At 42.2% G+C, this 22,923-nt stretch overlaps 1 protein-coding gene across 1 annotated transcript; it reads right to left on the bottom strand.

Annotated features, from left to right (window-relative positions):
• Positions 1-2,839: 2,839 nt before the first annotated feature.
• LOC128949972 (bifunctional heparan sulfate N-deacetylase/N-sulfotransferase 3-like) lies at positions 2,840-3,995 on the bottom strand. Its single transcript, XM_054294863.1, has one exon. The coding sequence runs from the start codon at positions 3,851-3,853 to the stop codon at positions 2,840-2,842; it is 1,014 nt and encodes a 337-aa protein (XP_054150838.1). The 5' UTR covers positions 3,854-3,995.
• Positions 3,996-22,923: the final 18,928 nt, after the last annotated feature.

Raw genomic sequence — 22,923 nt, 5'->3', positions numbered from 1 at the left:
CAGTTTGAGGAAGCTGAAAGTGTATTTAAAGTCAATTGAAGTTGTTCCTCACTGTAATTATTTCAACTGAGGTTTAAGTAATCTCAGCCTCGATTGGTTTGTCCTAAAAATAAATTGGAAGATTATTGTCTTTTCGAAATTTCTCACTGATTGAGGAAAATTTGTATTTAAAAGTGCAATGTCCTGCGCAAAAGACTTGTTCAGATCTGAGAGCCACCCCTATGCTGCTGTTTATCCATGAATCTGCACTTTGCTTTAAATAGGATGTGTGTGTAGATACTGTGACTGTGTCCTTGGTTGGCTAGATGATGCTTGTATCCAAACCAAAGCACTGAGACAGGGCTGTGCAAGAGTATTACCTTTTCAAAGTTCAAGATCTGTTTAGTCACTGCATAAAAACATTATTGGTTGTCTTGACCCTTTCCCCCTGCTTTTTCTTTGAGCTTTTTCATGGCCCATATGAAAACACTGCTTTACAGAAACTGCTTCCATCAGGAACATCAGACTCTTGAAGGAGAACTACTCAAAATAAATAGTACTTTTGGGCAGCCAGTGTGGTCAAGGATTGGGACAATATAGCTATTATGGACAAAAAAAGTGAGATGCCATCAGTTTGCTATCTAGATCTCAGATTCCTTAGAATGAAGAAAATCTCCTTGCTTTTTATCAGGTTAGACAGCAAAAGGGAGCAAAAGACCTTGTCCTCTCCTTGTTGCCTGGCTGAGCCATACATAGCACAATCATCCCCAGAGACAGCTCTGGGAAAATGCCAGGCTTATTGAATGCAAGTAATTACAATGTTTTTAAGGCACTGTCATCCTTCTCTGTCTTGGCCTTGTCTGTCTGGGGCTCTGTCTGATGTCTAAGGGTAAGTAGTTTTACTTGACATAATCTGTACTTACTTCTGGGACAAGTGAGATTCAAAGCATGTACATAAGTAATTCCTATGAAGCAGCTGAGGAGCAATAGTGTGCTAACATTGCCGAGGAGGATAAAGGATAGTAATAAAAAGCCTATGCATGCAGGTGATGGGTTTTGGTTTTTTTATTGTTTTGTTTTTTGTAAAAGCATGGCAAGACATGAAAGGATGGACAAAACTTCTGAATACAGGGAGGTGGGGTGCCTGGTTTCCCACCCTGGAGGAATGGAAAGCGGAGCCAATGCCAAAAGAGAGTACAGAACTGGAGAGGAAAGCAGTTGCAGCCATTTGCTACAAAGCAGTGATGCTAAAGGACTCAGAAAATCTAAACAACGTAGCACTTCATCTCTTCCTTCCACCCACCCCCTATCCTGGGGCTGCATCAGAAACCTTCTTGGTTCCTCTCCCTGCTGATTCCAGACTGTTTAAGTGTCCTCCTTGGTTTTGGGTCTCTGCTCTGGGTAACCTATTGCAAAGTGTAAGGAGGGAGGATGTACATGGGCAGTTGAGAGGAAGTAAATAAGCTACAAGTCCTTGGGGCATGATAGACCCAGTCAGCTGAACCATCAGAACCTCCTCCACGATAAAGAAATCCCAGCCCTCAGATACCCAGAACAGGCCAGAAGTAGTGCTGCATTGTCATTAAAATTCTCACACCGACTCTATTTCCAAAAGACCAAGGGCAACACATTGCTGCAGCGTGAATCATAAAGCTGGGAGAAGCCAGGATGTGTGGACGTTTATCTTGCTTCCATTTGTTAAATTGGGAACTTGTGTTGTTAATAGTGGCAATTATATGGCTGGGAAAATTGTTGATGGCTCCGGATTGCTGCAGAGATATTCCAATTGGATAAATCTCTGTAATTTGCACATAGGGCGTGTCTCTGTTAGTGTGTTCATTAGTTAGATCAGTTGGGTGCTTTTCAGGCAACCCTCAGCTCCTGGCTGCTTGCTGAGTTCAGGTTCCTATCAGGAAGGGCACTGCAGGTCCTGTCCTGGATTCCCTTTGGACAGAACTAGCGTGGGAGGAGAGTTGCAGCAGTAACAGAGCAGTTCGTCATGGGAGCAAACTTCAGAATTTATCTGAGCCTTCCACAGACCTGCAGCAAGTGCCTATGTCAGGTGCCCAGCACAAACTGAGCTCCAGAAATGGACTTATATTGATCCAAACTGCTTGGTAGTGCAGCCATAACCACAGTTACCAGTGGTGAACAAACCTCATTGAGCTGCGGAAATGGGAGGTGTCTGTGATAAAGTCAGCTCTCAATGGTACTCAAAAAGAATCTCTCAATTTACATAACAGAGTTATATCTCCTGACTCAGTTACCCTCAGCTTATGTATCTGCTAATGAAAGCTAGTTTTAGCCTGATGATTACAAACATACAAATGTTGGAAACTCATATATAAACATGAATGAAAACTTCATTCATTCCAGCAAAGGTTCATGAATACCAATGGAATCAGCAATTAGCAAAACTTTATGCATAAATATCAAATAGCACAGTACCAGGGGAAGGCTCTCACATCCAGAGATTGGAGTTGCAACTAGAGTCAAAGAAGAAGAAAATTATCATTTAGTGAGAAAAGAAGGTGTAAAAGTCATATTAAGCGTAGACCTCTTCAAAAGGAGAAGCCTGCGTTTAATCTCACCCAACATTTTTGCGGCAATTTAAATAAAACCACAATTACAAAACTACCAGCTAAATTCACAGCCTTCATGAAACTTCCATTTGAAGCCAGGTGAGAAAGGAAGAAGAGACTTTCTCCCTCAGAGCCAGAGGAATGCAGAGGTTAGCATAGTGGCAGCCAAAAACTTGTGGCTTGTAAAACTCTCAACACGTGCATTAAATATGAACAGCTCCAGGGTGGAGCCCTGAAGTTCCAAGTATGAACAACTACCCACTTTCAGATTAAAAAAATCACGTTGCTGTAATGACCATTATTTTGTGCACATACTTTACCTGCACATCGTTGGTGTTCATCCTTGTTCCATCCTTGCCAACGAAGATATCGTCTATGTCAACCAGAATGTACCTATCCAAGGACAGTGTGAGCTTCTTTCCAGAGAGGAAAGAGATGGCATCTATGAAAATCAGCTTGTGCAGCCAAAAATTCAAGTTATTGCCGAAAAGGACTCGTTGAATCCCATCGTGGAGCCCCAAGTCATGAATTACTGTGGCATAGAGAGCAGCAGGTAGAGAAAGGTTTTCTGGCGTCTTTACTTTTGCAAATATCACTGGTTGATAAGTTGTGTGATTAATCTGGAAAACAGCCCAGTCATTTCCAAGCAAGGGCCTCTTCTCAAGCTTAGAAGGTTTAGTCACATGGAGCAGTGGGGAATGAGGGTTAATGCAACAGTCCTTAATACCCAGATTGCTGTGGACATGGAAAGGAAAACCCTTCCACTGAAAGCTCTGCAAGCTGTTCTCACTGCCTTTGTGAAATGCGATCACACCCACACCATACTCTATGCAGTACTTATCTAGAAGGCCTCTGTTCCACGAGTCCATGTTCACGTACTTAAGGATATTCTCATACACTATGAGAGCGTACTTGCCTTTGTTCTTGTCTATAAGCACTGGGAGGTCACCTTTCCCAGATGCAACCTCAGTGTGAAACTGAAACCTGCTAGATTCCAGAATGGTTACGATATCTTGGCCTAATGCTGAGTACTGGCTTTCCACAAACACCAGCACTACAAGATCTGTCCTCAGGGGATCAACAGGCCTCGTGGTCTTCGCCTCCATCAGCTTGTAAGGCAACAGTTGAGCATCACCACATTCCACTTCTGAAGAGGTTTCAGGGAGTTCATTTTCCTGTTTGTAGCCATTATACGAGTAGTAGGCAGAAATAACTATGCTCACCATACAAAAAGTGGCCAGCAAAATTACTGTTCTTTGAAAATGTCTGTGAAGTTTCAGGATAAAACTCATGGTGTTTACTTGCCTTAGACAGCTCTCAACAGCAGCATGAAAAACAAACACAGATTCCCAACAACTTGTTCCAGTCCTCTGAAATATTTATGTCACCATTGCAGCACACACATCTATCTTCCACAGAGCTTTACTGAAGGTACAGTCTAGAAGAAAAGAAAATCAGAGATTTAAATGAGACACCACCTTGTGAAGAATCACCTGCTTAAACTAATGGGGAGCAAAGAAATCACTGCCAGCCAGAGGTTTGGAGACCAATGGCTCAACATTTTGCAATAACATTTTTTTCTGCTCCCACTACTTGCCATGTGCATTTGAAGGTCTCTAAATCTCACAGGTTCCTCAACTCAGAGGATCAAATAAAGCAGGCAGAGGCACTGAAAAGCAAGACATAAAAGGAAAGTATTTACAGTGTTTTAGAAATTCTTTTAACCTAAAGATAAAAGTTAACTCCAAGTAGACAACTGCTAACAACCAAAGTACTGAAGAAAATTTATAACCTGTAAAAAGCTGGGGCAACATGATTCAACAAATTCTATCTTGTATTAGTTTTTCAAAGAAGCAAGAACATGCACATCTTAACTGCTGTACAAACATGTACTGATACACTCTGTATTACATCTATTAGAGGAATTTTTTTAAGCAAAACTTGCTTCCTGCAACATTAGAGGAAAACAAAGCATTTTTCTGGACTGTGGATTTGTAAGCTGTTAGAAGCATTTCTTTGTATTAAAAAAACCCATAAAACAATCAAGCTCTTACATTTGAGAAGAGAAATTAATAAATCAAAAGTTGAACCTAACATGCAGATCACCTAAGGATATACTTATGTTCTATCTTGTACTTAAGGAAAGAGCAATTTTTCAAACCAGCAGTACAACTGCTGTCAAAACTCCCTAGTAAAACAACTGGCTGGTGTGACAAGCATAAAATAATGATCATAAGTCATAAACAAAGATTCAAAGCAGATTTTGAAAAATATTTAGTGTGTCAAGATCTGGAACATGCCACTGTAACTTCAGTGTAGTTTGCACCCAGGCCCGTTTGGAAATGGGATTAGGATAAAGTGTGGCATTGATGTGGTCATTTCCATACTGAGAGGTTAATCCTTCCATTCCTGGTTGGGTTTTTTTTTAATCCTACATTGTAAGCAAATTGGTCTTTCACTCCAGATTTTCAAAAAGGCTAAAAAAAGTTATATACTTAACAATACCCATGTAACGTCCAGAAATTTAATTAAACCCTGAAGACAGATCTTCCTAGTGTCATGATGAGCATAAAGTAATAATAAACGAGAAAAATCAGATGAAGGGAGAAAAACTCCAAGTCATTCTATTCATCAAAACTGCAAAATTCAGCATGACCAGCAAGTGCCGAGAGCTGTCTCATTCATAGTTAAGATTCAGAGCAAGATTCCTTCTGTCTGGATAGATTCTGCTTTAGATGGATTTTAGTCTCCTCACCTTCTACTCACAGATAACTGTTTATCAACCCCTCCTCTTCTGGGAAGCCTTAAATTCAGCCTTGAACCTTCCCTGCAGCAGCACAAAGTCCTGCTCAAAGCTTTTGGGCAGGAGACCTGCCTTTCACCCAGGCTCACTAATTAGTGTTAGACCAAAATAACATAACTCCAACTTCCTGGGTTTTATCTTATGTATAAAGAGCAAGTAACGATATGAAGGAACCTTCAGAAGAACTCAACATTCTTAATAACTGCAACGTCCAATCCTTGCCACACTAGCTTCACGAATATCAGTCTGGATGGCATAACAGAGCTATTTAACATGGTAACAAGTCAGGTGACAAAGAGAAGCTTTATCCTGAATGAGTTAACACCAGAGAGAGGTTTCCAGACAGATGATTTTTCATTACACACACGAAGGGTTCTCTTCATTTCGCATTTCCAATTCAGCTGCCTGAACGCCAAGAAACACATAATTTTAGTGCCTAAACTTAACACTGACTGCATTCTGTAGAAAAGCTGTACACACACCTATTTCTCTTTGATAACCACAGATCTGGCTGGTCTATGTACAGAAAAAATGAGAATTGACACTGACCTAAGCTCATAGCAAGGAAGGGCTGATGAGACAGAGCTGTTTGAACAGGATATTTCACAAGGGTTGCAACCCAAGAAACATTTGCAGCAAGGACACGGTTCCTAATGCCATTCCTTAGAGAGGAAAATCTGGAGCCAGCCCAGACACCCGTGTTTTCTTCAAGAAAAGCCCTGTCATTGTATCCTGGCTCCTAATTGCAGGTGCCCCCTGGGGCTACAGAGTGCAGCTGTAAGGAGGAGTGGCTGGACCTGCCAAGACAGATGTGAGGTTCGACTGTGAGGAGTGAGGAATTCTCTGAGGCACAGGACACAGCCAGACTTGGCACACTCCCTGCTGAAGGCAGGCAGCAATTGGGATGCAACAGAGCAAGGAACGAGGTTTAAATGCACACTCTCACACTCTCTAGTATCAGCTTGAGGCTTAGGTAATTTTCACTTGCTTAAGGACTGGTTTGCATGGCAGGAGTTCCAAAGAACACAGAAAGAAGAAAACAAAAATGTCAAAGAGAACATGCATTTTGCAATATCAACAGTCTCAAAGTCTTGACCAGGTACAGTTGCTTTCCTCGAGGGACAGCAGCATTTTCCCCTGAGCAATAATCCTTGCTGGATACTCTAGTGCTGTATTACAGCAGCATGCTAAAACAACTCACAACGCACCCCCTTGACAGTGACATCCTTGGGATTCACCACACCACACACTGGGGGACCTATGGAGATCATGACAGTGACCTTTACCACATCTCTAGAAGTGGCTTCAGGGAAGATGCTCCCTGCTTGCTCTCATTTCCTACAGTACAACCAGACAAAAAGTGCAATTCTCAATGCACCTACAGTGAGTAAGCTGTGAGAAGCAGCATTTCAGAAGAGGAGTGCTTGAGGAGTCTTCCTTTCATGACCAAAGAATGCAATATTTACCAAAGAAAGGAGAAGTCGTGATAACATCAACATCAATAAAAAATATCTAAGTATAAGAAAAAGGCTTAAATTAAAAAAAAAAAAAAACAGAGTCTAGAAAGTCTTCACAAGAGTTCAAGCTTGTTAGCATTGTTTCAATGAAAAACACCCATAGATAGAGCTGACCATAGATAGAGCTGCCTGCATCAGCAGTCTCAGCTCTTTTTGATTTCTACAGTCATGTGGAATTCAGTGACAGAGGAATATGGTCCCACCTGTACCCCAAACCACTTCAAATCACCTGAAAACAGGAATCAGATTTAAATAAATCCAAAGTTCTGTAATGCTGATGTTGCAATAAATTTTACCTATAAAATAACTTGTGTGGTATTTTGCCATGGTTTGAAGCAATAAAATTTGCCTGTTTGTTTTTCTATCTAGAACTTTATTTCTTTAGAAGAACCTGCATTTCATCTCCTATTTTACATTTTCATGCCACTGTGTTAAAATTCAGACCAGGACCTTTTACCTCTACTGCTCAAAGCAGGAGGTATCAAAATGATCTCTTAAGGTGAAAATTAGCATCTTTGAATATTCAGAATTTGGTTTTTAACTTACAGACTCTCTATGGAGAAGATCTTGCTGAGAGAAAGCTGAGTCATGGAAGCAAGTTTTGCATTTTGTTATGAACACAGACAGAAAGGCTCAATGCTCTTGTCATCTGCTGCAGAAATGGTTTCTGCAGCCCAGAACCTGCTCATGTGAAAATCTCGCTGGTACAGGAAAGAAATATCACCTTGTTAAGCAGCAGATTTACCATTCCGAACATACTGCTGGGCAGTCACAATTACAGGCATCTGCAGGCAGCCAGCATGAAACAGATGCATTTGAATAGGGATCTTCAATTTGGATTGGTTTGGGGGGTTTATAACTTGTTCTGTTTGCGGTTTCAGGGTTTTTAAATTCACTACCAAAGTAGCACTGATGATAGAACAAATACTGTGAGGAACCCCAAAGACCCAAAGGACACCATAAGCGAGTTCCTACCACTTGCAGCTTTCTTTAGTTTGTTGTTTCACTGCTAAGCATAAATGACCAAACTCTTGGCTTCTGTAAATCATTTCCCCCTGATAACCCTCATGGAAACTCTTCCACAAGACAATGCAGGTTGGAAATGCAGCCTACTAAATTCTTCACAGAGGTTCTCAATCCAGAAACTGCACAGGCACATAAAACTGCACACAATCTTAAAAAATGTCTGATAAAGTTGAATCATGAGTATCAACACAATTTTTAAAATGACAAGCAACTTTTTTCTGCTGTCCTAATATCAAGATTAAAACAATGGGCTCAACTAAAATACCCATAAATAAGCAAGAAATTGTTCTCAATTTATCAGATCAAATTTATCAAAGCCCAGTAAGAAAACACTGGTTTAGTCTTACCTCAGGCCTGTGCTAGGGCAACTGTTTACTGCGACCCTTGATTAGAAACAATAAAGTTGGGTCATACTTAAAGGTAAAAAACATACTCTTAAAGGGTAACAAAAACCCTTTTCATCAAGAACTACTAAAAAGTTCTGGACTGAGTAGTCATCAGTATTATTGAGGTATACTACATTTATCTAGAGACATATTTTTAATAACTTTCTTCTAATAATCCCCATCACTATATTCCCATTCTGTTCTTTACCAGCCTGGACACTACCACAGTGCTGGTGACATGCTGGGGATGCATTACATGGAAAATGAGTTTTAAATGCTTTAAACAAAGAGCAGAAAAAAAGGAGGCATATTGTTTAGCATATTACTACAGACATTTAAATCTCTACTGATTAGAATGCTGCGTAACTGCTCTAAACATAAAGGTCTGCTCTGGCCACTCACTATGAAATACAACTTCACAGGAAATATTCTGAAATCATTTTAGTGTTACTAAATCGGAAATCTTTGGATATACAAAGGATATGGTAGGAAGCAGCAAAGCACAACCGAACACAACCAAACCTGGGGTAAAGAGCAAGGCTCAGACTTTTAAATCAGTTATGAAAACACCAAAATAACCTCTGAGTACCCCTACTTACAACATTACTCCACTGACTAAAATATTCAAGCATTAACAGCTCAAATGAGTAAATCCAGGCTGAGAATGAGACCTTACAACTGCATATCAAAAAGATTTTCAACTCGTAAAAAGGTGATATGAGACATGAGCTGTCAAGGGAAGCCTTTGAAACCCTTTAGTATCACATAACAAACCCTGGAATGTGTGATTATTGAAAGGTTTACACTCCCTCACAGCTGTTAGAAAAAAAGGGAACGGTTCAGGCAGCACAGCAATTCTGATGGATAGAAATTCTTTTTCAAGTCCTTCAGGTAAGCAGTTTGTAGTTTCTACTGTACCTGTGGTATCCTAAGCTCCATGCTGCATTGCTTAATGCAGTACTAGAGACCCTTACAGGATAGGGATTCAAGCATTACAGTTTGTCAAGGAAAAATATTTATAAATATTAAATATACAACGTTTAAAATAGTTTAAAAGAAGGTTGTAAAGACTTCAACAGAACACAAAAGTTTAGTTTAGTCTTCAAATTACTCTGCCTTCATACAACACTTTGTATAGAAATATCTTAAAGCTCTTGACATCACACAATTTTTCTGAGATAAACGCTGTTACTTTTCAGCAATTGCAAAAACATCACTATCTAAAGAGTAAATGATTTGCTCAAGGTCTCTGAGATAAATGTCCAGCACACCGTCTGGTCCATGACCATACCATTACTTCCCCTCTCCCTTCTCCCACAACTGCCAAGTGTAAAGAGTTAATAATAAGGCAGAGTTCAGAACCATTTCTTCCATGACACCTGACTGGGGATGCTGACAGTGAGAGAAACCCTCTTTCTTTCACTTACCATTCCATTAGGAAGAGAAAACCCCACCACACCAAAACCTGAAGCAATTATCCAGCGTATCAGGCATCGAATTGAGTAATATACAAGTTTTCTGCCATTTCCCGAGGGCTGCACATGACAGCTGAACCGAGCAGCAGCACACATGAATTTCTGACAGGATTTGGGGAATCCAAGCAGCTACAACCACCCTAAGTTATGAATAATTACTGCACTAGGCTGACTAATTTTGTGCCCCAACAGAGCCATAACCAATTCCCGCAGACACTAGAGGGCAACAGCATCCCGCTGAACAGCTCCGCGAGGAGAGCGAACGGGAAAAGCCCAGCCCCTGAAGGGCTGCTGCGGGGACCGCGCCAGGCAGATGCTCAGTGCGCCGGGAAACAAGAAAAACAAACCCAAACCCCAAGAAAGCCCACAGAACAACCCCGCAAACGCCGCCTCGGCAGCGGGAGGCTGTGGCGGCAGCCGCCCCGTCCCGCCGCGCTCCCGGCCCGGGCGGTGCCTGCATTGGAGCGGGAGCCTGCGGGCGGCTCGGGCACAACTTTGCCGGGGGCACGGAGCCGGCGGGCGCGGAGCTGAGCGGCTTCGCCGCCGCGCCGCCTCCCACATCGCCCGCCCTCCTCCGGGGCTCGGCCGGGCCGGGGGCGGCTGCGGCCCCGCGCCCTCAGGCTGCGCCCGCACGCAGCGGCCCAAGGCGCCCGCCCCTCACGGCACCTGCGGCGCCCCCCTCCCACACGGGGGCCGCCGCCGCCTCACTTGTGGGATTCTTAGTCCCTGTCTTAAATAAAGTATGAGTAAAAAAAAAAAAAAAATTCTTTTTTCTCCTCCAAAACCAATTTAGGAAGCCCCTCCTGCAGTCGCGCTGAGGCGAAGTTTAACTTACACCCTCCCGCCAAATCTCTCGCTGTCGGTGCAGCTTCAGGTATGGCCGATTTCTGAGCCGCTCTAAAGGTAGCACACAGGGGTGGAAATTCCGTGAGGTCAATTACATTTTGTCAAGACAATGTAGGGTTAAAATCTTGAGAGAATGCCAGTTAATGTGTTTGCAGCCTCGCTGCTTTTCTTTATTGAATTTTCTAACCCTATGTTAAACACAGTTAGTCCCACTGACACCCTGCTTCCCTCGCTCTGAAGATGGAACTGCTCCCTTACTACAGGTGAAGGAGTTACGATTCCCTGTGTGAACTGCATTAGCTTTCACAAATGGGAAATAAAATGAATAAATTTTACAAGTGCCCTCTTGATCTAGCTAATTTACCTCACAATTGCCCAGTGATTGTTAGCTCACCTAATGGCTGACAGTTCAATACATCGGATTAACTCCATCACTGACGCTTGTCTGTCCAAACCTTCCTCTCTGTGACTAACTCAAGGCAAAAACTTAAAGGAAAAAAGCTACAGCCACCTGAATGTTGCTTTTCCAAACATCAGGAGAATTTACAGCTCTTAATTCAGGAATACTGTTATTTACTTTCTCCTCTTTTACTCCCTTTTATTCTCATGACACACTAAATACCCCAAATTTTACTGTCTTCTAGACTACAAAACAGTACAAGTTTTATTTATATAAATATATTTATTTATCCTCTTTTATTTATGTGCTTGCTGTCTTGTCACTTGTACTGTTGTTCATATATGCCAGTTCTCTCACTTGCCTTTTTCACAGTGTAAGGTTGTTGTCATATTCACTCCTGACTCATCACTTTCCACTTTAGCCCTGAGATCTTTCTCTGAATAATTACTGTGTAATTAATTGATCCCCTTCCATACTTGTGCAGTTGGGTATATCTGCCTGTGTGTAACACTTTCCCCTGTCCCTACTGCAAAGTCATTTTTCTTCCCCAGACCACCATTCAATCTATGTGAGACCTAACTGAATTTTAATCCCACTCCTCAAGATATTTACAGTCTCACCAAGTGTGTGACATCTGCCAATGTGATAATACACCTCCATTTTATTTTTGAACAGTGTTGGATTTATCAGAGAGAGAGTGAAATAAAGCAGACCAAACTGTAAGTTTTCCCTTTTTTAAAAACAGCAATCCATTTGCTCTTTTTCAGTCCTCCAGCATTTCATCTATCCTCCATAATTTTTCAAAGACCACTAAGCCCTCTGAGTCTATTTTAATCAGTTAAGTCCCCTAAGATGAATTAAGTTTATTAGCATGGATGATCTGAGAACATCTATGTTATTTCAGCACTATGTAACCTTTGCTATTCTTTTTACATAGCGAGACCTTATCCCTTTTTGCTGGTGTTAATTGTGTCTGCTTGCAGTTGATCTTTTCATGGAGGCTAATGCAAAAGAGGTATTAAATTGTTTTCACTATATCACAAATATATAGATTGTGATATTTCATTCAGCTCTTTGCTGAGCAGCAAATGAAAATTTTGCTTGGATTTGCTTTACATCAATGTAAATTCCTAGTAAAAGAATTTTACTGCCCTCTAAGGAGGGGCAGTAAAACTATACAGAAAACAGAGAACAGGAAGACATCTGTTCCAGGCCACCGCAGGCAGTGGTATCTTACAGTTGTTTTGTGTAGCCATCCCAGTAGTATCTGAATGTCATTAGATTGCTTGTTCCCATTCTTCTTGTTGAAAATTGTTTCAAAGCCTGATTGTGCTGATAGTCAGAACCTTCTTCTAAGTTTCAGCCAAAATTGAACCAATGGTGTCTCAAAACTGTCCTGTGCTTGATCCATTCATCCAAAACTTCCTCTTCTGAGACTGACAGATTAGGTTACTTGGGTTCTACCACCTAAGTAACCTTATCCCAGGACTTTTCTTTTAAAGGCACTCTTAGCTAAAGTACTGACAGTGAATTTTCACTAGCCATTGTGTGTAAAGTTTAACTTTTAACAATAAATGAATTATTAATGAATGCAATAGCATAACTTTTTAAACTAACGTGATTATTTTTCATGTGAATTTGGGAATTACAAATCTCCTTTATAAAGCCTTTTATGTGTCCAAGTCTTAGCTGGCTTTCATTAGTGATAAGCTTCTTAAAATCATAGTTTAACACTAAATTTTAATCTAACCCTAAGAGTATGTTGGCCAAAAAGTACAACTACTTCTAATGTAGAATGTTCAAGCTCAGTTCTTCACTGAGGACTTCATACTCTGAAGTGATTGGAAGATCAAGTTGGCCATCAAAAAGGAGCCTATACTACTAACAGCCTATACTAGACTAACAGGAGCTTTGCAATTTTATCAAGTGCTTCAAATTTCACTGATTGGTAGACTTGAGCATCTCAGTGAAGAACAGAACACTTTTACAAAAGCATTTCAAAAACTACACTTCAATCATGAAAATTAAGTTCAAGCTGACATACAGGGTTTCATAACAAAAAAAAATGGCTAAATCATACTATTACTTGCAGTGAAATTAAATTGACCTGTGTTACCAGTTTGTTCACTGCTGGGGTGAAACAGCATCATCTGTTCTACTATTTTCTTTTAACAGCTAAGAAGTCACTTGCAAAATAGTATTCTTTCCCAGGACATGAGTTGCTAGCAATTGGGGTGCAGGAATACATGTGCAAGGAAAAAGACAACAAGGCTCTCAAAGGATCTTTTTCTGAGATTTTGTGAGAACTGTGCAATTAAGCACATACTAAATGTTCATTTACTTCCACATCCTCAGCTCTTTCTGCCCTGTGACTCTGCTCTGAGTTGGGAAGGAGTCCCTGCCGCGTCCCTCCCCTGCTCTCTGCAGGCACCTAGACTGCAGTGGAGGGGCAGAATGTTGCCTTGAACTGGAGACAGATGCCTGCCATAGGGAGAGCAAAGAGCTTCCAGGCTTTGCAAGAGGCCCTGGGCAGCTCTGGCAGATGCTTTCAGTGACACTTTTTCCTTTTCCAGAGATGGCAAATTACGTTACCTTCTGAGGAGGGAGGACCAAAGACAGGCTTTTGTTTATTCTGTTTAGGCAGCAGAAAAAAAAAAAAAGAAATGAAATTGCAGCTGACTCTTAAGATTACAGGGAAATCTTCTTTACTAGTAATTTCAGGTCGTTATATCTGCAAGTGGAATCATAAATCTAGCTGAAATAATTCCAGATAAAAGCAAAATTAATAGATTTATTTGAAAATCTAGGGACACTCCCTACTTTTCATTCTTTGAATCAGATCATCGAAGGTTCTATTCAGTTTCAGCTAATTGCGTGCGTACAGTACCGATAAAACTTCAAGTGATAATTTGTAAAAAGCACTTTCTATAAAAAAAATACTTGCTTGAAAAAATGATATTTATAAAACTCTAGTAACTCAGCCAAGTGGAAACAGATTAACAATACAAAAGGTAAGGAATTTTTCTAAATATGCATCAAATATGAAAACGTTTTTCTGCATTTTTCTAAAAATCCCTCTCTACTTCTACCAGCTGCAGGCATCATGTGGTTTAAGCGCCCCCTGTGAGACTTTCCCCAGTGTCTGTGAATGTGAGGCTTCTTCCAGTTGTTAGAGGAAGACCCCATCTACTTTTGTTTTCTGATCGTGGGTCTGTAGCAGATACCAACTAAAAGAGCAGACTGTATTGGTCTGCCCACTAATCTTCCCCCTTCATGTCTCTTGTGACTCCTGAGCCATCCCAAAGCAGAACTCCGTGCATTCCTGCTGCTCCCCATCACAAGGAGGGCAGCCCTGCCTCGTTGCCTTCCTGTACCACCCTTCCTACAGAGCTGCAGCACTCCAGTCCTGTCAGCCCTGCCACCATATCCTCTCAATCCCAGCAAGGTCACAGCCCTGCAGCTGCACACTGACTTCTGATTCTGGTTTGTTCCCCATGCTGCACACATCAGTGTACAAGCATTGCAGAGAAACACTACCCACACCCAAGGGTTCCAATTCCCCAGAGAAAGTTTGAGAGGTTTCCCCATTAGACTGTTGTGCAGGCATTTTGTTCTCTACTCATTGTTCATTGCTGGTTCAGATTTCCCAAGGTCTTTTATCATAGTAATTTTTCTTTAGATTGTCCGAGTGTAGGTCAAAAATCCTTTCACTTTGCCCACAGTGGCATACGTGCTGTACCTCTTTGTGCTTTTACAATGTTATGCAACTGCTTTTGCTGCTGCAAATGCCATGTAACACAGAGAAAAACATATTTTCTAATACAGAGCTTATATTAAAGCAATAGGACATAGTATGTCAGACTTCTTTGAAGTAAATTCTAATAATGGCCACAATTATGAAGGAAACATTGCTAAAATTCTGATACCTTAGGTTTTAAGATTTTTTGTTGTGTTTTGGTGTGCAGCTCTTAGCTTTATATTAAGTGTTACTGGGATCTTTTCTCAGGGTGGTGAAGACAAAACAATCCTGTTCTACCTGGAGACTCAAGGATAATCTCTTCAAACTTCAGCCCCAAAGCATAAACAATGTGAAAAGAGGAGAGCAGGCAAGCAAGCAAGGAGGATGAAACTTCATAATTTGAAGTTATTAATTGGGCTGTTAACTCCTATATGCAAACGGACTAAAACTTATAAAAATGTGAGATCTCGTGACTCTCTTTTGCTCCTATCTTGGGGCCATCTAGGCAGAGCCACAACTGTGGCTCCGGTACTGCCAGGGTGTGGCATTTGAAAGCACTTCAATAAAAATCAAATTTATTCCTTTTAATTCTGTCTGGGCTGTGTTCCAGCTCCTTAAGGCATCACAACAGTCCAGGAGCCGGAATGGGGAGGAGTGAGCGCAGTATCTGAAAACGAACTGCTGCTCTTCCTCCTCCCCTTCGCTCTCAGAACCGGCCTGAAAGGTGCAGAACTCATTTCTGGGCTAAACACACCGATGGGGTACGAGCATCCTGAAGTCACACCAGGACACGCCCCTGTCAGGGTCAGGGGGTCCCGTCCCCGCCTCATCTCCGGGCTGCCGGGGGTCCCCCAGCTCCGGTATCGCCCCTTCCCCTCTCCCCGCCCCGGGGGTCCCCCGTTCCACTGCCCCGGCTCTCACGGGGATCCCCAAAACCAATGTCCCGCCCCGTCGGTACCGGGCCATCCCCACGTGGACCCCCGGGACCCTCCGAGGGGCGATCGCGGCTCCTCTCCCCCCGAAAAAGCTCCTCTTAGGGAGCCCGGCGATACCCGGGGCTCGAGTCCCGGATCTGCCGGCTCCGAACACTCTCCAAAAAATCCTCCCGGAGAACCCTGGCTGGAGCCGGGGCGAGCTCGGCCTCCGCCCTCCCCTGCGGCTCGGGGCTGGGGGCGCTGCTCCCGGGGCAGGGGGCGCTGCAGGCTCGGCGTGCGGGCGCTGCGAGCGCCGCGCTTCTCCCGCTCCCGCTCCCGCTCCTCATCTCGCTCCTCTTCCTCCCGCATTCCCTCCCCTCCAGCCCGGACCCCCCTTTCCCACCGCTCGGCCCCGCAGCACCGGCTGCTGGGTGGGGGAGCCCCCGATCGGCCCCAGGGCTGGGCAGGGGGCTCGGGGACCCCCCCGGGGCGGATCCGTCCCCCGGCCCGAGCCCCAAATTCCGCTCCGGGGCCGCCGGGCTCTGCGGGTCCGCCTGGCAACCGGTGAGTCATCGAAGAGAAAAGCTCTGGTTGGCTGGAAATTGGTTAGCGCCTCCTCTGATTGGCTGGGATTGTAAAAGGCGCTGCGCCCTCGGGTGACCCTGGGAGCTGCGGAGTCCGGGCCGGAGCATTTGTTACTTCTTTCTCTCCCTCTGAGACCATTTCAGATTTCTTTCTCTCCCTCTGAGACCTCGTCCCTATTCTTTTTCTCACCCACGAGACGTCTTTCCTATTTCTTTCTGTCCCTTTATTACCTCTTTCCTATTTCTTTCTCTCTCTGAGACCTCTTCCAGATTTCTTTCTCCCCCTTTCTCCTCCCCATTTCTTGTTCAGTTTGTTATATTTGCCCAATTATCCCATCATCAAAAAACCAAACAATATTAGAGGTAGCAGGAATTTTAATTGAATAGCTTAAAATATATAAAATCGGACACACTTGAAATATTGACAATATAATTTGGTTTAAATATGGGATAATTTGGTTCCAATAATAGCACATAAGCAAAAAAATAACCACGCGGGGTACGGAGTGCAGGATCCTTGGACACCTGCCACCTCACACACGAGCTTGCCAAATGAAAATTCTGTTGCCTTCTGATGCAAGGCAGGCGACCTGGTTCAGAGGAACAGCACGGTGGCCCACTCACCAGGGCCACTCGGGCCAATGACACACGCAGACATCAATGTGATGGACGGTCCAAAGGCGTTTATTATCTCGTCTCTTGGGTTTTTATAGTCTAAGGGGTCTCTACGTCAAAGTGGGTCTGTCTTTACCATCTATGGTTAGTAAGGAGTGGAAAGTTACTGAGTAGGGGATGGAAAGCTACTGGTATTCGGTTGAGGGAGGCTACATTCCTATGTTAATTTCTTATCTAAGGGGAACAGAGGGTCTTATCTTAGGGGAACAGAGGGTCCTGCCTTTCCGTGACATCGCGAGATCTTCCGCAGCGCCTTTCCCTGTCTACCACAGGGGAGTGGTGGTTTCGGTTTTTCTGGGTTACTGGGGTTTTTGTGGGTTTTTTTTTAATGCGTATGTAGGAAGAGGTATGAAAAAACAAAAGTAGAGGCTGGAAGAAAGCAAAGCCAATGCAATCATTACTGAAGAGACACCTGAAGAGTTTTTGAAGACAAAGTTGCTTTAGTTGAAATACATTGTTCTTTAATAACAAAGGCAAGTCATATCCTAGTGTATAGTCAAAAAAGTCTTTCAATTTTGGTAAGTAACAGAAACCCTGAATACCATTCAAATTCTTATAAAGAATCATTAACTAGAATATTGTTTCCTGGCTATCGCTTAAGAGTTTCTGGCTTCAGCAAGTTCTCCTGAAGTTTTGATCATTGCAGCCACTTCACAAAGAAACCCTAGGGCAGTGGGGGAGGAAGGCTAGCATATGAGAACAGACTTCATGCATTGCCAAAGGGCATCAAACACCCACACTTGTAGCTTAAGTGACAGGATGCAAAGGGCAGGGGGATCCAGGCACAATAACCACCCCTGACAAACCAGAGAGGCACCGCTGCACTAGAGGAGGCACAGCTGTACAAGATCCTCCATGAGCAGCAGCTGCATCCAAGAGTTTGCCGCAGGATATCCTGCAACAACCTCAGAGAGCAGTGTGACCCAGTTGGGCTGGTGCAGGTAGGTAACGCTCCCAGATCCCCTCACAAATTCACTTTAAAAGGATGCATGTGTCAACCGGAGCTGCATATCCTTTTTGACAAGGGCATGTTACCTGATGGGGCTGTGAACTGGACCATCTGCTGTAGGAAGGAGCACCAGAAGTCTTGTTGGCTGTAGGTCTCTGCAAAATAAAAGAAGGACATGTCAAGTATTCACCCCCACGTCTGTCGTACACACAGGCAACTTCACCAATCTCAACCATGTAAATAGCTATAATTAAAAAAAAAACCCAAACCCTAAGCAAGAGCCCCAGAAACCACAAATATGAGACAGTTGCACTAAAATCACATAGATGGAAGCTTGATGAATTTGCAACCAATGCTCTGTTCAGCCTCGAACCTCAGGACCTCAATATTCACTTCAATCTGTGCTTTGTCTCCTAGACTGCATATTTAAATGCTAAACCCCAACCTAAACCGGGGGTACAAAGCACTACCCATCAGGCAGACAATTCACTCAGATTAAGCAAACATGCTGTAAAGGAAGAGCAACTGACATCACCTCTCTGGGCTTGTGAAAAGCCTCTGACACTGTCCCACACCAGAGCCTTGTCTCTCACAAATTGGAGAGACACAGATTTGACAGACAGATCAACCAGCAGATAAAGAACTGGCAGCAAGGTCACACTCGGCTGGGGTCAATGGCTCACTGTTCAAGTGGAGAACAGGGACACACGGTGTTTCTTATGGTTTGGAAGATTGAAAGGAGGGCGTCAAAACAAAATACTTGTTCTTTCAGAATCACTTCACCTTACCTAAGTTTCATTTTTGAATATTTTTGGAATACGCAATGGATTATTTATATACCAACTTTCTTTTAAAGAAAAACAGCCTTTATGATTTATCTCTACATTTCTTTCACCCATTTCTCTATTTTTCTTCCCCCAAAGCCCTAAGAACGAAGGCCATACTTTCACATCCATATCATGAGTGTCACATACAGACTTTAAAATCAAACTGCCTTTGATACTGAAGAAAAATCAATGCATTATGGCATCTAATAGAACTACATCAATTATTTTGTTACACATTATCTCTGGTTTCAAAACTATTTTATATCATCAACTTCAACACCATCTACACCCAGTTTAAGCTAGAGTCTGGTGTAATAGAAGAGCTTCCAGTCCACTCCTTACTTATGTGAATGTGGTGCTTAAAAAAAAAAAAAAAAAGAAAGAAAGAAAAACAACCAAACAAACCCACTGGATACCACAGCAAATAACCAAGTTTCTTGCAAGCATATCACTACTATACTGTGTAAGCTCATGTATTACAAAGTCTGCATAACAACAAGGCTACTTATATCAGGAAGACCAGGTGGGTTTAAGTTTCTTTTGCATGAGATCTGAATTCAAACAGGCTTTCCAGACATAAGATATTAATTTATCAGTACATTATGTGACCAGCAGGATGCTAATAAGGGGGACAGATTCATATTTGAACCATATGGACATAAATTACTAAAAAAAAATGTAACTGTGACAACCATGTGAGATTTATACCACAATGTAGTACAGTCTTTGTAAGTATGAAAATAAATAGCTTATGGCTTTTAACACCCAAGGATATAGTACATTTCTATGCCAATTATAACCACCAGGGCTTATACATCATTACATATTCTAAAGCTGGCATGTCATTCTAACTAATGAAAAACAGCCACTGCTGGAATTGTATTTGTGTGTTAGTCTATCAAAAAGCAGTAATTTTACAAATTTAATTATTAGCATTACTGTATAGTGTATTTATCTTCTGCTAGACACCCTTAAAAGGATGGGCATTTTTAATGAACAGATCCACCATGTAACAGAACAACACTTTTTTTTGATAGATACTTCAGAAAAGACGAAGTGCACTCTATGCTGGTCTCAGCTTCGAGAAAAACTATCTCCATCTGCTTCAGAAGAATGACCAGCCAATCTCTGAACAACAAGTTGAATAATGGGATAGCTGGGGTTTTTTCTAGAAGCACCTGGAAACCGTTTTCCAGCAAGATCCCTTCCCACCAGCACCACACACCTTTCTTAATTAATATATATGTAATGATGTCTGCCTTTAGTATCATCCAATAAAGCTGCATCTTCCTCCTGTCTAAACTCATAAATACCAGTCTGGGGTTTCATTACTCACTCCAATACCTTTAGTAGGTACATTTCCTACACAGCAATCACTCTTTTGAACTTTTCTGTCTCAGTTTCAAGGACATCCGAAAGATAAATATCCCACAGAGAAACAGTACTGCAATATTACAGAGAAACAGGCAAACTCTTTCCAGGACAAACATCCAGCAAACAAATACTTTCCAAGACAAGGACAGAAGATAATTTCTCTTTTTTTAACATTACAAAAAAGAAAATACTAGCACTTCAGAAGTACTTATTAGATGACTTTCATCTTCCAATATGATTAAGATGGTATTTTTAAAAAGCTGCAAATAGTAGTATAAAAGAGTTTTATTTTCCCTTCCCCCCGCCCTTCTCCATTCACAGACCAAGAAGCAGGCTCACTTGCATGTTGCAAGACAACCAGATTGCCGGATCATACAGCAAAGGCTTGCACTGCTCACACAGACTATTCAGAGTAGATTCTGAAATATCTGGAAAATACTTTCATCTAAGCTTCTGTCCCAGTTCTAAAGGGCAACAGGAAAAAATCTGAAGGCCAGATCACAAACCCTGCTCATCTCAATGGTTAAAATATTTAAAGCAAGTGAAAAAGCTATGGGTGAGCAAACTGCAAATGCACACACCTCCACCCCTATTTTGCTGCAACCAGTAGAAATTAGACACCCACCTACCTCTGTCTCTTGATATCTAACAGAATAGGCCATAAGCCAGACCATATTCACTGCTGGATAAGCAGCTTTTGCATGCAGCTTGCACCTCAAAGACCTCAAGGTGTTGCATTTTCCCAAGCTATTTTACCAGGGAGAACACAGGCTGCATCCAGCCCTTTAAACCATATCCCTTTCTTCAGTTAAAATCACCTCCCACATCACTCCTCCTTTTGAGAAAGAAGGAGCACAAACACAGGATATTTAAGAATGCTCCCTGTGGCACAATTAGCGCTTTAGCACAAGCCCTGGACATAAACTTCCTCCCTGGTCGTGCAGGGCTCCCTAACAGCATCACTGAAACAACCTAAACCAAACAGCCATCAACACCTCCAGAGCTTCCAGCAAGTCCCACTCTTAGCTACCTTTATTTCCATTCTGCTTCCCCAGCTCATTCCTGCTCCCTAAGCTGCCTCTCAGCCATATGCAGATACAAAAATAGCTCCTCCCCAACTATTAAAAACTAATTAAGACTGACTGCCCTAATTACCTGCTGTCCAAGCTGTTCCTCATGTCCTGGCCCTTCCCTCATTCCCTCCACCTGTGAACAGAGGTCAAACTCACTGAGCTGCAGATGAGCACCTGTTGTTTTAAAAGACCACAAAGTTTTGCTGAAAATTTTAGAAAGGTCTAAGACTCACAGTAGACTGTACTTCCAAAGGCAGTAAGACTGGAAACTGGATGTGTGAGCTTTGTAACTGAGATGGAAGTTGTGGAAAAAATGGAGAGGGAAGCTGGTGGTCTGCACACTGCTGCCCAGGCAGCAGTCAGTGTGAGAGGAGAAAATCTGATGTAGATGCAGGTGCAATGCTTCAAGCACTTAGCCAAACCTGAGCCTGAATGAAACATCAGACTGCCTCCAAATCCTAGTGAGACCAAGAAAACAAAGTACTTCTCACTCTCCTGAAGTGGCACAGATAAAAGAAGAGCAAATGATGCAGTATATGTGCAAAGATGCTTTTTTTATATGCAGTTCACGAGAAAACTGTTTTCTTAGAAGATTCCTACCACTGAACACAGTATATAACATAGCAAGAAACCAGGAAAATAAAAACTTTTAAAAGAATACATGGAAGTCAATACAATGGAGCATGGCTCAACAGGAGGGTTCAGGGAAATACATGTTACTATTTCATTCTTGAGATAAGGCTGTACAAGCTCCTCCATGAGCTTATTGCATGCAGTGACTGCATGCAATACAAGCCAAGAGCATACACAGGCCCTAAACAGTTCCTCAGTCAGTCAAGGAGAGCTCCAAGATAAGGCCACACTTCAAATTTATGAAAAAAAGCAGAGCCCGGAATGACAAATGTCATTACTCTGACAATACCTCTAAAAGCAAAAAAAGGAGTATATATTCTGATAACAAAGGCAACGTTTATAACTTGTTCTACACCCAAATAAACTTATAAAGTCTTGTGATGAGCATGGCAATTCATCCCATTAGTCTGGAAAAGCATCCTGAAATGGGATGATTTACTGTCTGGAAGTACCTGTCTCTTTCCATCCACTCACTGGAGAGAAAGGCTAAGCAGGCACTTTAATTGAGACATCTAACTGGGGATGGCTAATGTTAGGTGAAATTAAATCTACCCACAGTCCCTGTTCTCCTTGCTACCAAGGGACCTAGGCAATTTGCCCTCTTCTACCTCTCAAAGGGTTATTATGGTAGCAAATTTGTTATGCACTCAGGGTACTTGTGAATTGCCTTGTGAACTCCCACAAACTGGGTTACTCTTCAAAATGCAGCTCATTGGTAAAGACATGAAACACTGTCTTGACTTGCAGGACTTAGAAATTTTTGGCTGGGCAAGAAGAGGAGAAAATTATTTTCTTTATAAATAGAGAAAATAAAATATGAAAAGAAATGGAATGTATACTAAATACTTAGACGTACCAAAACCATTTTTCTTCAAAGAAAATCCACTTACACATACACCTGTAGTACTCTGAGAATACAATTACAGTTACATGAAACACCTGATCTACCACCAATTCCTGGGCTCTTTGGCTTTCTGGCCTAAAACCTTGATGGCATTCAGCTGGTCTCTGATTTACAAAAGATGCTGCTTCTTTAAAGAATGTAGATTCCAGTTGTTTATGTATAGATGAATATGAAATTGAGGATATATTGTGCGCTGTCCAATATCTAGAATTCTTTTTTCCTTGTATTTGCTACAGA

Source organism: Melozone crissalis, unplaced genomic scaffold, assembly GCF_028551555.1.
Source record: "Melozone crissalis strain CALT ecotype California unplaced genomic scaffold, PUWL_Pcris_2 ptg000361l_1, whole genome shotgun sequence".
NCBI classification, from domain to species: Eukaryota; Metazoa; Chordata; class Aves; order Passeriformes; family Passerellidae; genus Melozone; species Melozone crissalis.
Note: the sequence above shows the minus strand (reverse complement) of the source record. Positions and strands in the feature narration are given on the sequence as shown.